This window comes from Trypanosoma cruzi, genomic scaffold (genome assembly GCF_000209065.1).
Source record: "Trypanosoma cruzi strain CL Brener 1047053516423 genomic scaffold, whole genome shotgun sequence".
NCBI lineage: Eukaryota > Euglenozoa > Kinetoplastea > Trypanosomatida > Trypanosomatidae > Trypanosoma > Trypanosoma cruzi.
Genome location: NW_001849113.1, coordinates 1,916 through 15,298, shown reverse-complemented (window position 1 = coordinate 15,298; position 13,383 = coordinate 1,916). Strand labels below are relative to the sequence as shown.

Genomic DNA, 13,383 nt, shown 5'->3' with positions numbered 1-13,383 from the left:
GTTTATTGCCAGTAATGCGTCAAAATGCGGCACATGCAGCGGAGTAACAGGACACCACAGAGACAGCCATGCACACCGCGTGCGCATCAAACCCATTAAAGGGACAAACCGTCTATCCGTCGTTGACTGAGCGTCCATCGCCGTCGCACACATTCCTTATCGGCCGCAACGTTCCCTCCACGCGGAGTGTTTCGTCTGCTCTCCTCGCGGCGTGGCAACAATTGTGTGACCGGCCACTTAACAGCCACCAATTGCGCAGCGCCCGTCCCAGGTGCGGGAGCATCGCACAGCGTCCGCTCTTTCTATTCCGAGAGCTCATAGGGGTAACGCCACCGCACGGTAACCTCATTATAATGGGCAGCCCTGAGGCGGAGATGGAAAGAGTCGTGCAAACAAATATATTTTTACTCTTTCTTGCGGTGCTCAAAAACAAGCGTGACGGCGTTGCAATTATCATGACGGTTCCTTCCCGCAATGCCACTGGCCAAGGAGTCACTGTGAACTCACTGCGTGGAAGTCACCGTGTTCGCCGTTACTCCCTCCAACTACCCACGACCGCGCCGGCCATTCCCACACGGCGGATATGAGCGTTGCCAAAGACAGCTACAAGCACCAACACACCGGGCTCCACAGTGCCCTCCATCGCCATCCGCAGCGTGCATGCGTGCTTTTTCAGCGTACACACCGCTCCACAGCGTGTGCAACATGGCTTGTCTGTGTGTATCTGAGTGTTTGGCAGCGCCCATACTTGCGAAGCAGCCGTGCGGCACAAGAGAGTCCAAAGAAACCAACGGCAGAGAGAGGCAGATAGCACACACGCTAATTACTCATATCGTCCCACACACACACACACACACGCAGCCGCGGAATGGGCGCCTCAACCACAACACAAGTAAAACAATAAAACAAAACAAGAAGCCGAAGCGTGGGACGACCAGCGCACACACTCTCATTACTCCCGTAAAGCAAAACACACACACAGAGGGAGAGAGAGAGAGGTCGCCCACTCAATGCAATAAAAACAAAACAGAAACAGTTACGGTGCTCCGCCCATGCAGCCAGGCAGGACGGCAGCGGTGCGTGTCGTGCAAAAGAGAGCACCAACGGGCCTGCATGGGTGTGCATGCATACATACAATGGGCACATTATTGTGTGTGCCTCGTGGGGTGAGGTGAGGGCGAGAGTCCATGCAAGGGGACACACACAGAGAGAGAAGGAAGAGTGTGTGTGCGGGCGGTGCATGGCTCTCTCACACTCACTCTCACGCGGCCACCACCGCAGCAGCCGCAGCAGCCGCAGCAGCACACACAACAAGAAGAAGCAAAAGAGGGGAGGTGGTGCGGGAGACCCCGGTGCTGCCGTCACTGTTGACATCCTTTGACTTATCGCCAGTTTGGAGTTTATTTGTTGCTGCAACTTCTGGAGGTTGAACATTTTCAGTTGTCTTCATTCCAGTGAAGTTTTCCTGTTGAAGTGAAGGAATTCCATTTGGATGCGAGGCCGGTGCTTCTTCTTGAATGCCAGTGGATGTCCCCTGCGTTTTAACTGGGGTGGATGCCGGATTTTCGTTATTGCTTTCTTTCACGTATTTTGGTTCTTGGGCATCGGGCAAATTCGTAGATATATCGGTGTTATGGCTGTTATTCCCCTTTGTTTCTGGTGTTTTTCTTCCATGTGGAGTCTGGAGCTGTGGCGTATCTGCGTTTGGTGATCCATTTTGGATCTTTCCATTCCCTTGTGGTTGTTTATTCAGATCCTTCGATGACTCTTCTGTTTGGTGAGCCTCTGATTTCCCGTCTTGCGTCCTTCGCTCTTCCAGAGGGAATGGATCCTCGTTCCCCTGTGCAGCGGCCCTGCCAACGTTGCCGCGTTCTGCTGCATTTTCATTAGGCAACGAGTGGTGCTCAGTCTCTGCTTCTTCTGCTGGCAAAACTCCTTTTGGAGATGAACTCGGAGCATTGGATAGAATAATGTCTGTGGTCCCCTTGTCACCACCACCGTGAGGCGAAGAAATAACTCCAGAGGAAGAAGAACCAACAGAAGAACCACCAGGAGAAACAGCATCACTTCCAACAGATGGTGGTTGATGTGGCGGTAGAGCCTGATGTGGTGATTGTTCTTGTGGTATTGATTGATTTCCGTTCTGTACACCATCTTGTGGCACCTGCGTCTTGTTTTCTCCCTCTTGGGTTTTCAACGGGACTTCTTCTTCAGATTCCAAGGATTCTTTTGCATGTAGGTGTTCAGATTTGTCATCTTTTTGTTGTTTTGGTGGTAAAACTAAGGGGCCTGGTACTGGAGATGAATTTTTTGATTGTTTCGTTGGACTGTCACCACCACCACTCAAAGAAGGACCGGGTTCAGCGACAAGAACTTCATCTGCCTTCTCTTCGGCACATCTACCGCCGGCACCGCACCAAAACACGCAGAGGGCACACACCAGCAGCACACGGCCAGTCATCATCATCGCCATCACTCCTGTCACTTGCTTGTAGCCTTCAGCACAAACTAACGCCCCGTCAACGCAGAGTGAAAGCAAAGAGGAGAGACAAGTCACACAACCACGAACCGTCCCGTCCAGCAACGAGAGTCACGCACCACCACAACACAACAATTAGTTGGGCGCGGTTCAACAACAATCAAAACAAAGCAAAAGAGGAGCGCTCCTCGCCGTGCACCTTTTCTCACACTCCCACAGTCACCATTACTGTTATTCCCTCTCCTCAGACCCTCACAGGGAGTCCGTGATGCGCTCCCGCTGCGCCGCTACGTCCGCCAGCTCCTCCCTCAGTCCAGCAGCTCCGTGTCCTCCACGTCCCTCACAATCGCCGGCATGCCCCGGCCACGCAACACACACAGTGCCACAATGTCGTGCCGCCTCTCCTCTCCAATCATGAGCGCAGGGTCCAACGCGTATTGGCCCACGTGCTCCATGCGCTGCAACCACAAACGGATCAGGTTGGCTGTCATGCACTGCATCTTCTTGTCGTCCTTCTGCTTGGAGCAGACCCTCGCATCCTCTCGATCCACGGCCTGGTGCTGCAAGAAGTACGGCGCAGCAACCGTGTGTGTGCCCGTTTGGCGGCAGTCAGACTCCAACGCGTCCGGCACAACGGGGCACGGCGGCAGCTCGTCCAGTAGGTTCGGCTTCTTCTTCTTCCATCTGTGTGTGTTGGTGTTGCGGCAGGGCTGTGTGTGTGTGTGCCTGTTGCCGTGGATTGGAGTGTGTGTCGTGCGTGGTGCGCGGCGCGCAGTGCATGCCTGGCTGCTGCCCTCTCCTCATGTGGTGTGCCCTCTGTGTGTGTCTGCCGCACCTCTCGTCTCCCCTGTTGCTCTCCATGTCCCTCACTGTGCGGATCAGCTCCACACCACTGAACGACCACACTCGCGATGATGACGTGCCGTCTGCTGTGCGCCCTGTTGGTGCTCGCCCTGTGCTGCTGCCCGTGTGCCTTCACGACAGCGGTTGTTTCGGAAAAAGATGCCTTCGATGTACCCCCAACACCGCTAAAGGAGCCGGCTCCGGGGGAAATTTCTTCAGTTTCAAATCTCCCTAAAGTCTCGAACCAGGACATTGCCGGTGTCTCAGCTCAACCTGTTACGGCCGTTGCGGGAGGGGGATCAGGTGTGTTGTCCACTACACAAGATAAAATAGGAGCGCCTGGCCATTCATTGCCAGGAAGTGGGAACAACGATCTGCCACGTTCGACGGATATTCCCGATAATACGGTAGAAAAAAATACGGAGCATAATACGGAAGAGTCCATAACTAATAAAAAGGATAGGGTACAGACACCAAATACGACGAACAAAACCACCACGAGAACCACAACTACAACTACGACAACGACCACTACGACCACTACATCTACAGAGGCGCCAACCACGACGACCACCCGCGCACCGTCACTTCTTCGCGAAATTGACGGCAGCCTCAGCAGCCCTGTGTGGGTGTGTGCCCCGCTGCTGCTCGCCGCATCCGCGCTGGCGTACACCGCTCTGGGCTGAAGGGGTGTGAGCGGGCTGTGCGTGCCAGCACTCAACCGCGGGGATTTGTGCGCGTGTGTTTTGGTTCACTGTATAAAATAAGAGGAAATAATGATCTTGTTTTGCTTCACTTGCTTCTGCTGCCGTGCTGTGTGCTCCGCGTTGGTCCCACATCTGCCACGTTGAACGCGTCCCAGTCACACTCATATGCACGACATGCATGCAACTGTTTGCGTGGACGCGCCGTTGAGGGTAGTTGCATGCGCACTGGAGCCATTTGTGTGCAGGTTTCTGTTTCTTGTTTTTTTGTTTACTATTTTACTTTATTGCTGCGTGTTCGCATTTTTTGTTTTGCTTTTTTTGTGTTTTTTTCTCGTCGTTAAATTTTGACAGGGTGTTGTGCGTCTTTTGCACTTTCATTGGTTCAATATTTCTCATTAAACACGTGCTGCCGGCGGTGTTTTTTACTGTGTGACTTGTCTCTCCTCTTTGCTTTCACTCTGCGTTGACGGGGAGTTAGTTTGTGCTGAAGGCTACACGCAAGTGACAGGAGTGATGGCGATGATGACTGACCGTGCGCTGCTGGTGTGTGCCCTCTGCGTGTTGTGGTGCGGTGCTGCAGTGGTGGCGGTCGGTGATGTTATTGGAGAGGTCGGAATAAAAGAAGAATCATCGAAGGCTCTACAGGTTGATTCTCAGGCGAGGGAAGCAGGAAAGAGGGACGTAAGTGGTCCCGAAGCAGTGGTGCCACGGTTGCATGAACAGCAAGGAAAGAATGCCCGCAAGAATGATGATTCGGCCATACAACCAACAAGACAATTCAAGGTAGAAGAAGATCGGGATCATTCTGAAGAAGAAGAAGAAAAGGAAAATGAAGGATCACTCGAAGGTACGGTGAAGGATGGAGAAGTATTACCATCGCCGGCCGAAGGACAGCCAACAAGTAACGAACCACCACCACCACCAGCATCTGGTGGCAGCCGAAACGGTGTCATTTCTGGTGGAGGTTCTAAATTAGGTGAAGGTTCTAACGGAGGTGAAGGCCCCACTTTGAATTCTTCTTCCTCTTCTGGTGATGGCAAGCCACCTGCTGTTGACAGTTCAGGCTCCGGTGGTGGCACAGGTTCTGTCCCAGGTGGAAAGGGAATTGGAGGAGGAGGCACTCCTGGAGTTGAGTCTTTGAAATTTCCTGTTTCTGGTGTTGCTCTTCCGCCCTCAACCCCTGCTGCGGGCAGTGCGTCATCCGCACAGAACCTGGAACCTTCAGAAAGAAGTGGGTGGCCAGAACCAACAGCCTCTTTACGGATTGCACCACTCAACGTGGACGCACGGAAGGAATCAAAACCCAAAGATGAACCACAGACTTTTAGTGCACATGGAGAAGCGGAACGCCATGTTACTGATGAGGAGACAAGCAAAAAAGAGGCAGAAGAGAGTGCCGTTGAGGGGAAACGCCTTTTCAACCTGCCGCATACCGCCAGCAGCACACCAGCAGGACCAGCAGTACGGCTACCAGAAGGATCGCAAGTACAAGGAAATCGAGACGAAGGAGAAGGACTTCCGCCAGAAGCAACAAAATCAGAGACTTCAACAGGACAAAAACACGGAACGTCACAGTCGCAAAACGAGTCTAGAGGAACAAAATTCCCTTCAAAGAATGAAGTGGCAGTAAAACACGGTCACGTTACGGTCCCATCGGATTCGATGACGAATGCATCCGCCAACAGCCAAGGATTAACAACAGCACCATCCATATCTACAAGTGGCAGTGAAGATGCTCAGAGTACGGTGGATGGAAATACTGACGATGATCAACGACCTAACAAGAAAAAAGCACACAACAACCCCGAAGATGATAATGCCAACGTTGCTCCCACATTCAGTGAGACAGCACCAGAAACAGACACCATTCAAAAGAATGCTACATCTAAGGTTGACGACAGTGACGGCAGCACCGCGGTCTCCCACACCACCTCCCCTCTTTTGCTTCTTCTTGTTGCGAGTGCTGCTACTGCGGTGGTGGCCGCGTGAGAGTGAGTGTGAGAGAGCCATGCACCGCCCGCACACACACTCTTCCTTCTCTCTCTGTGTGTGTATCCCCTTGCATGGACTCTCGCCCTCACCTCACCCCACGAAGCACACAATAATGTGCCCATTGTATATATGCATGCACACCCATGCAGGCCCGTTGGTGCTCTCTTTTGCACGACACGCACCGCTGCCGTCCTGCCTGGCTGCGTGGGCGGAGCACCGTAACTGTTTCTGTTTTGTTTTTATTGCATTGAGTGGGCGACCTCTCTCTCTCTCCCTCTGTGTGTGTGTTTTGCTTTACGGGAGTAATGAGAGTGTGTGCGCTGGTCGTCCCACGCTTCGGCTTCTTGTTTTGTTTTTTTGTTTTACTTGTGTTGTGGTTGAGTGCACCCATTCCGCGGCTGCGTGTGTGTGTGTGTGTGTGCGATGATATGAGTAATTTGCGTGTGTGCTATCTGCCTCTCTCTGCCGTTGCTTTCTTCAGACTCTCTTGTGGCGCACAGCTGCTCTGCAAGTATAGGCGCTGCCAAACACACACACACACGCCGTGTTGCACACGCTGTGGAGCGGCATGAAGGAAGAACGCACACACAAGATTTTTGTTGCGGCGGCCTTTTCGGGGAGGGAGGGCGTGAGCTCGCCGTGCATCCCCTGGAATTGCTGCGTTTTGGCATTGGCGACGTGCATTAGTTGACTAGCGTGATGTGTCATTGAGGGCGCCTGGGATAAGTGCGCATGGTTTCTTGCCCAGCAGCTGCACGTGCCGACGTGTTCCTTCCGCAGTTGATACAGCAACGAAGGATTCTCCGTCTGTGCGGGGCGATGTGCGATGGATGTTGCGGGGAGAGAACAGTAAAACGACTGACGGCAGCGCGTGTGGGCGTTGCTCGGTGTGCGCTGACGCGTGGTGGAAGCACAAGATACCCGCTGTGGCTTTTACTGCTGGTGGCAGTCGCTGTGTGTTTCCGGTGCACTGTTCTTCCTTCTCCTGTTCCGTGTGTCTGTGTGCGTGAGTTGTTGTTGTTGGGAGTGACTGCGTTGGGGATGATGGTGCCACTCACTGTGGATGGGTGGCGGTGCTTCTTCTTTCATCCTCTTTTTTTGGCGTCTTTTTCTCTTTCTCACACACAAAGAAGGAAGGGAAGTAAGGCTAAACGCTAATCGCTACTGTTAATTCGAAGGCACTGAAAGGACCAACAACACACACACCGCCCACACACACATATTTATATGCTCTCACGTGTTGCTGCAGTGAAGGCACCCTGCACACACAACCGTCGCGGCGTGACCGGATCCAGCGGAAGGAGGAGGGAAGGAGGAGAGAGTGAGCCGCAGAGGCCCAACATGTCCCGGAATCTCTTCTACTCTGCGGTGCTGCTCCTCCTCGTCGTGATGATGTGCTGCAGCACTAGTGGAGCTGCATCCAGTAAGGACGTGCCGTCAGCTCCGGGATCTTCAAAGAAGGAAAGTTTTATTTGGAGAGACGTGAAGGAGGGAGAAAAAGCGGGTTTGCTCCGTGTTCCCAGTCTTTTTGAAATGAATGGTGATTTCTTTGCCGTTGCCGAGGCGCAGTGGAAAGAAAAGAATGGTAATGAAGGAGATTTTACTGGGATTGCCTCGCAGCTTCTAAAGTTGTCTGATGGACAAACAAGCAAGGAGTTGGATAAAAATAAACTGAAGACACAAGTGCTGGAGGAATGTTCTGCCAAAAATAAGGTTTGCGCCTCCCAAGCAGGAGATCGGGAGGCTTCCCAAAGCCGGACAAAAGTACGTGTGAGCCGACCAACAACAGTTGTGAAGGAAAGTGATATTTACATGCTTGTTGGAAGATGTAGCCGGACAGCTGCTGGTAAGAAGAGCGGAGCAAATGACGGGGGATTATTGCTGGCTAAGGGGAATGTCAGTGGTGAGAGCAGTAACAAAAGAATTTATTGGAATGGAATTGACGCTCTTCAGAGCACTTATAACACCCAACACGAATCCTTGACACGGCTGATTGGCGGCGGTGGATCGGGTGTTAAGATGGAGGACGGTACTTTTTTGTTCCCAGTGGAAGCCACGAAGAAGGATGAAAAGACCGTTTCGCTGATCCTATACTCGAAGGATACTCAGAACTGGAAGCTGTCGAATTGGATGTCTGCCGATGGCTGCAGTGATCCCTCCGTCGTGGAGTGGAAGGACAAACTCATCATGATGACTGCGTGTGATTATGGCCGCCGCAGGGTGTACGAGTCCGGTGACAAGGGGGATTCGTGGACGGAGGCACTCGGGACACTCTCGCGTGTGTGGGGCAACAAACACGATGAAAACGTGAAGCTCGTTAGAGGCGGGTTCATCACAGCGAAGATTGAGGACAGGGACGTGATGCTCGTTACTCTGCCGGTGTATGCCAATACTGAGAGCGAAGAAAAGGAAAAGGAAAAGGGTGAACTCCATCTTTGGCTGACGGAAAATACGCACATTGTTGATATTGGGCCGGTATCCGGTGATGATGAGGACGCTGCCGCCAGCTCCCTGTTGTACAAAAGTGCTGAAGGTGAAGATAGGAAGGAGGAGTTGATTGCGCTGTACGAGAATAAGAAGGGCGATGAGGAGAAATCACTCGGCATGGTCTCTGTGCGTCTGACTGATCAGCTGCAGCGTGTAAAGGATGTGCTGGCGACCTGGAATAAAGTGGACGAACGTGTCTCTCAGCTGTGCCTCAATTCACTTTCTCAGAAGGGTCTTTCAACTCAGAGTGTCTGCACTGGTAAGATCACGGCTGGGCTGGTTGGCTTTTTGTCGGGCAACTTCTCTGATAACACATGGAGGGACGAGTACCTCGGGGTGAACGCCACGGTAGCGGAGAAAGATGGGGCGCAGAAGGCGGATAAAGGAGTAACATTTAAAGGACGTGGCGCAGGGGCGGAGTGGCCTGTTGACGCGCAGGGGGAGAATCAGCTGTACCACTTTGCGAACTACAACTTCACTCTTGTGGCGACGGTGTCCATCGACAAGGTGCCGGAGGGTGATAACACTATTCCTTTGATGGGTGTGAAGATGAAGGGTGAACAAGAGAAACTTTTTGGGTTGTCGTACGAGAAAGAAAATAAGTGGCAGCTGCTGTGCGGTGACGCAACAACTAATTCTGGGGAGCTCAGCAGCATTGGGGAACCGGAGACAACACACCATGTGGTAATTTTGCTACGGAACGGCAACCAGAGCTCTGCGTACGTCGACGGTCAGCGTGTGGGTGGGGATGCGCCATGTACATTGGGAAGCACGGATTTGAGGGAGATCTCCCACTTCTACATTGGAGGCGACGGAGTCAGCGCAGAGGACAAAGAAAGCCGAGAAGGCGTGTCTGTGACCGTGACGAACGTCCTGCTTTACAACCGTCCGTTGGCATCCGAAGAGATTGCGGAGCTTGCCAAAAATAAAATTACTATTACGAAGCCGGAAGAACCGAAGAAATTGACGACACGTCCTCGTTCACCAGCGGTAAGTGCAACAGGTGTGGAGGGAACCGTTTCCTTGTCCAATGCTGCCGGGCAACAGCCGTCGGAACACGAACCGTTGACGGCGAATATTGGTGCTGGCGTTTTATCCAGTGCAACTTCCATTGCTACGACTCCCTCGCCTGACGCCGACCCAACGGTGGTGACAGTGGGTGGAGAAACGGTTCAGGGAGATGGATCACTCCAAACTCCTGGGGTGAGCGTGAGCTCTGGTGCGGATGGGGAGACGGCGGGAGGAACGGATGCGCAGCAGGAGGGAATCCATGCACAGGCCGGGGAAGTAACTGCCACGGCACTCAACAGCAGCCTTGGAAATGTGTCGCAGGGGAATAACACCGATGCCGGCACTGTGCGTGGAAGCGGACTACTGCCGTCGCTGCTTCTTCTGTTGGGACTGTGGGGGTTTGCGGCTGCGTGAGGAGTGAATGGCCTCAGTGTGGAACAATTTAGCCTTTCCCCACCACCGACGCACACACTCCTGCCAATGGATTACTCTCCGTAAAGGAAGGATATTTTTTGTGCGTTGTTTACTTTTTTTAAATACTTTAATTATTTTCATTTTTTGCTTTTTTTTTTTTTTTTGCTTTTGGGGGCAATCACTATGGACGTTTTTTTTCTTTTCTACTCTTCCCTCTTTTTATTGTTTCTTGCTGCACTCTTCCTGTGAGGGGTGCCGTGTGTTTCCGCCCAACTGCTCCACTCGCACACCCACCGACACGCTCACGACGACGGCCCTGTGCGCCTCGCCTGCTGCACGCATGAGGAGGGGCCGCGACGAACGGCGCGCTGAGGGAGCCGTGACGTGTGGGCGTGCGACGAGGGCCTGTGGGCGGAGCACACATTTCTTTCCCTCCTGTTTTGCTTCTTTGCGGCGAGGGCGGGCAGACACCCGCAGCGCCACACACACAGCCACACCCTGCCGCCGTGTTCTTTCTTTTGTTTTGTTTTTGTGTTCATTTCACGCGCTGGCAGTCCCGTCAGCATTTCTCTCCCTCCGATGATTTTTTTCTTTTGCTGCGTTCACTCTCCCGATGAAGAGACGCGACTGCCGTCATGTCTGCGTGCTTCTCTCAGTCCCCACACACGAGTGACTGTGCTCTGCGGGCCGCACTCGCACGCCGATGAGAGGGCTGAGGGGAGCAGCAGCACGCCGACGGCCCCATGAAATATAAACGATGTGCGGACACACGGAGGGTCAGACGGCTGAAAGACATTTAAATATCTTTTCAATTTTATTTTGGACAAAATATGCAGACAGTTTGGTGTGGCCACACGGCAGCCAGGCGATCTTTTCTTATTTTAAAATTTGTGTGGAGCAGTAATGGACGATTTCTTTTTTATTTATAATTATTTTGTGTGATGGGGTTTGTATAAGACGAAGGGGGACGTTTCGTTTTGTTTTAAATAAATATTGTGTGGATTGCCGCTGCTTGGGCTGCAGTGCAGTCATGAGTTTGAGCGGTCTTCTTGTTGTTTCCGCTATTCGTCTCCGCTGTACATTTTTGTGCGTCCCTCCACATACTCTGCTCCTCTTTTTTAATTCTTTTCTTTGTGTTTCTGCAGGCACACAACCACACACACAAGATGCACATTGCAGTGGATTTGAATGCTTCTTTTGCAGTGCATGCTGGCAGCTGCGTGTGGCGGCTGTTGCCTTCTTCCGTGGCCATGAGGAGAAGTGAGGAGGGAGTGTGCAGCCCGAGTCTATTTTCCTGCGGGTGTGATGCACCGCGTGCGGCCGCGTTGAGTTGGGCTCCGTGTCCCATTGATGGCGGGATGGCAGGAAATTTTGTGCCGCGTGATGGATGGATGAGGGTTCGCTTGCTCCGTGTGCGTTGTGTGGTGGCCGCGGGTTTTTGCCATTTCCCTGGGGCCGCAGGAATGAGCTGGGGGAGATGGTGGTGGATGTCTTCTCCTCCTGCATGGTGGGTGGCTGCTGGCGTTGTGTGCCCTCCTTGCGTGGATGCCGTCTCGTGGTGTGTGAACTGTGCGGCTGGGCCTGCTGCCCTCTCCTCATGTTGTCTGCTCTTTCTCGCTGCATCCGTTGGACTCCGTCCCTCTCCCTCTCGTTGCATTCTTTTCCTTTTGGCTCACGGATCAGCTCACTGACTCCAGCGACTCCACCACGGGTGACGATGGCCGCGATGATGACGGTGCGGCGCCGTGAGGTATGCGCCGTGTTGTTCCTTGCGCTCTTGTGCTGCTGCTGGGAGTGCTGGACATGTATCTGGTGATGCGGATGCGGTGGTTGTGCCGGTGGATGTGTCGTGTGCTCCGAGTGACGGCAGCCTGAGCTATCGCGTGCTTGGGTGTTTGTGGGCGTGGAGGAAGTGTTCTGCAGCCAGTGCTGAGGCTCAGTAGGAGAATTATAATTTCAGTGGCTTTGATGTGCGCATGCATGGCAGAGATGGTGAGCTGTGTGCTGTGTGTCATGTGGCCAATGCGGTGCACACATGTAGCAACTGTGCTGCCAGCTGTGCAAGGAAAGGGGAAGGGGCCACCGTTGCCTCCACGATGAATGTGACGAAACATAAATACGCCGGCCCTTATGAATTGTGGCGGCTTCAATTTTCTCCCGATGGAACCATCCATCCGCCTGCACGGAGCAGCGATGCTGACCGGACGGGCATCTGTCAGTTGCCGCCACCCCGTGAAGAGAAGGAAGACACAAAATCTGGTGGGACAACTGCGCCGCAAGTTAATGCTGAGCCGTCACATCAGAACGAGGATTGGCGATGGTCTGCGGCGGTTGACGGACCCAACGCCGTCGATCCGAGTCCCGTGTCCAACACGGCGACCAACACGTCCGAGACGAGGCCTGAGTTTGCCACCAATCCGAACTAAATGATGGTCCCGAATGCATCCAAGAAGAGGACTTCCTTTGCCAACGGTCCGAGAATATTAGTGGCGTCGAATGCATCCGGGATCATTTCTGTCACTTGTGGCGGCAGGGAACACGTTGCTGCGGATAACACGGACGAGGTGAATGAGCGCAACGCCACCGGACACAAACCTTTTGTTTTAGAAAATGGCGTTGCAGGCAGTGGATTTGTTGCTGAGAGTGATGCGGACGGATTGACTCAACGCAGTGCCTCTGGACGCGAAAACCCCAATTACGAGAATTCACCGCGCAGTATTCCGGAAACGGTGTGAGTCCCGACGACTGCTTTGCCCTGCGCTGCGACGCGAAATTGACACTGCGAGAGTTAACTGTTGACGGCACTGTGCGTGTGTGCGTGTATTGGGCGTTGCTGCTTCTTTTGGGATTGTGTAGAGTTGTGGCGGTATTGTGAGCCGAAGACTGTGGAATTGCGACTTCTCACGGAGAACATGTGCCGCGTTGCATGCGTGTTTTCTTTTATTATTTACGTTTTACTGTTTTTGTTCTTTTCCTGGAATAATAATTATCCTTGCTGTTACTTTATTCAGTGGTCGGTTGCTGCACACTCTCATGTGTGACTTATTTCCCCTACTTGTTTCTTGTTGCCCACACGCGGTGCCGGCCTCATTGGTGTGCGGCCCACGGACTGCACGAGAGAAGAAGCAGAGGAACAGGCCAGATGCCGCAATGAAATGTGAAGAGTGTTTTGTGTGGGCTGGTGGAAGAGTACGATCCTTTTTATTCAATGCGGGCAATATGTATACACAAACACATGCTCTTATTGTGCCGCTTGGGAAATAAAATAAACCTCCTGCCGAATGAATTTTATTTATTCTTTCCGAGAGTCCTGCCGGACACTCAACTTTTTTTTTCCTTGCTTAACTTCTGGTTTGCAGTGCGGTGTGCGCTGCTGGTGGGGTGTTGCCGTTTCTCACTGTGCGGCGGCTGTGCGTGGTGTAGCGGCTGTGTTTCTCATTCTTTCACTCT

At 52.9% G+C, this 13,383-nt stretch overlaps 5 protein-coding genes and 1 pseudogene across 5 annotated transcripts, besides 7 other annotated features; 4 read left to right on the top strand and 2 right to left on the bottom strand.

Moving 5' to 3' along the window:
• Positions 1–744: a sequence feature (heterozygous, Esmeraldo-like haplotype).
• Positions 745–1,632: a sequence feature (areas merged during assembly that could not be assigned to a particular haplotype. This can correspond to areas where the two haplotypes were merged or to regions with more than two copies in the genome that were merged during assembly.).
• On the bottom strand, positions 1,262–2,473 carry Tc00.1047053504201.50 (mucin-associated surface protein (MASP), putative; the record flags this gene model as incomplete). Its single annotated transcript, XM_802458.1, has 1 exon — positions 1,262–2,473. One exon carries the CDS (start codon positions 2,471–2,473, stop codon positions 1,262–1,264), a length of 1,212 nt encoding a protein of 403 aa, XP_807551.1.
• Positions 1,633–1,689: a sequence feature (heterozygous, non-Esmeraldo-like haplotype).
• Positions 1,690–13,383: a sequence feature (areas not merged during assembly with more than two copies in the genome that could not be assigned to a particular haplotype).
• Tc00.1047053504201.47 lies at positions 2,685–3,200 on the bottom strand (annotated as a pseudogene).
• Tc00.1047053504201.44 (mucin TcMUCII, putative) lies at positions 3,391–4,008 on the top strand (the record flags this gene model as incomplete). Its single annotated transcript, XM_802459.1, has 1 exon — positions 3,391–4,008. One exon carries the CDS (start codon positions 3,391–3,393, stop codon positions 4,006–4,008), a length of 618 nt encoding a protein of 205 aa, XP_807552.1.
• Positions 3,802–3,896: a microsatellite.
• Tc00.1047053504201.40 (mucin-associated surface protein (MASP), putative) lies at positions 4,543–6,018 on the top strand (the record flags this gene model as incomplete). The annotated part of the gene is made up of 1 exon (XM_802457.1): positions 4,543–6,018. The coding sequence occupies one exon, from the start codon at positions 4,543–4,545 to the stop codon at positions 6,016–6,018; it is 1,476 nt and encodes a 491-aa protein (XP_807550.1).
• On the top strand, positions 7,249–9,933 carry Tc00.1047053504201.30 (trans-sialidase, putative; the record flags this gene model as incomplete). The annotated part of the gene is made up of 1 exon (XM_802456.1): positions 7,249–9,933. One exon carries the CDS (start codon positions 7,249–7,251, stop codon positions 9,931–9,933), a length of 2,685 nt encoding a protein of 894 aa, XP_807549.1.
• Positions 10,028–10,103: a sequence feature (A-rich).
• Positions 10,849–10,869: a sequence feature (AT_rich).
• On the top strand, positions 11,910–12,359 carry Tc00.1047053504201.20 (uncharacterized protein; the record flags this gene model as incomplete). Its single annotated transcript, XM_802455.1, has 1 exon — positions 11,910–12,359. The coding sequence occupies one exon, from the start codon at positions 11,910–11,912 to the stop codon at positions 12,357–12,359; it is 450 nt and encodes a 149-aa protein (XP_807548.1).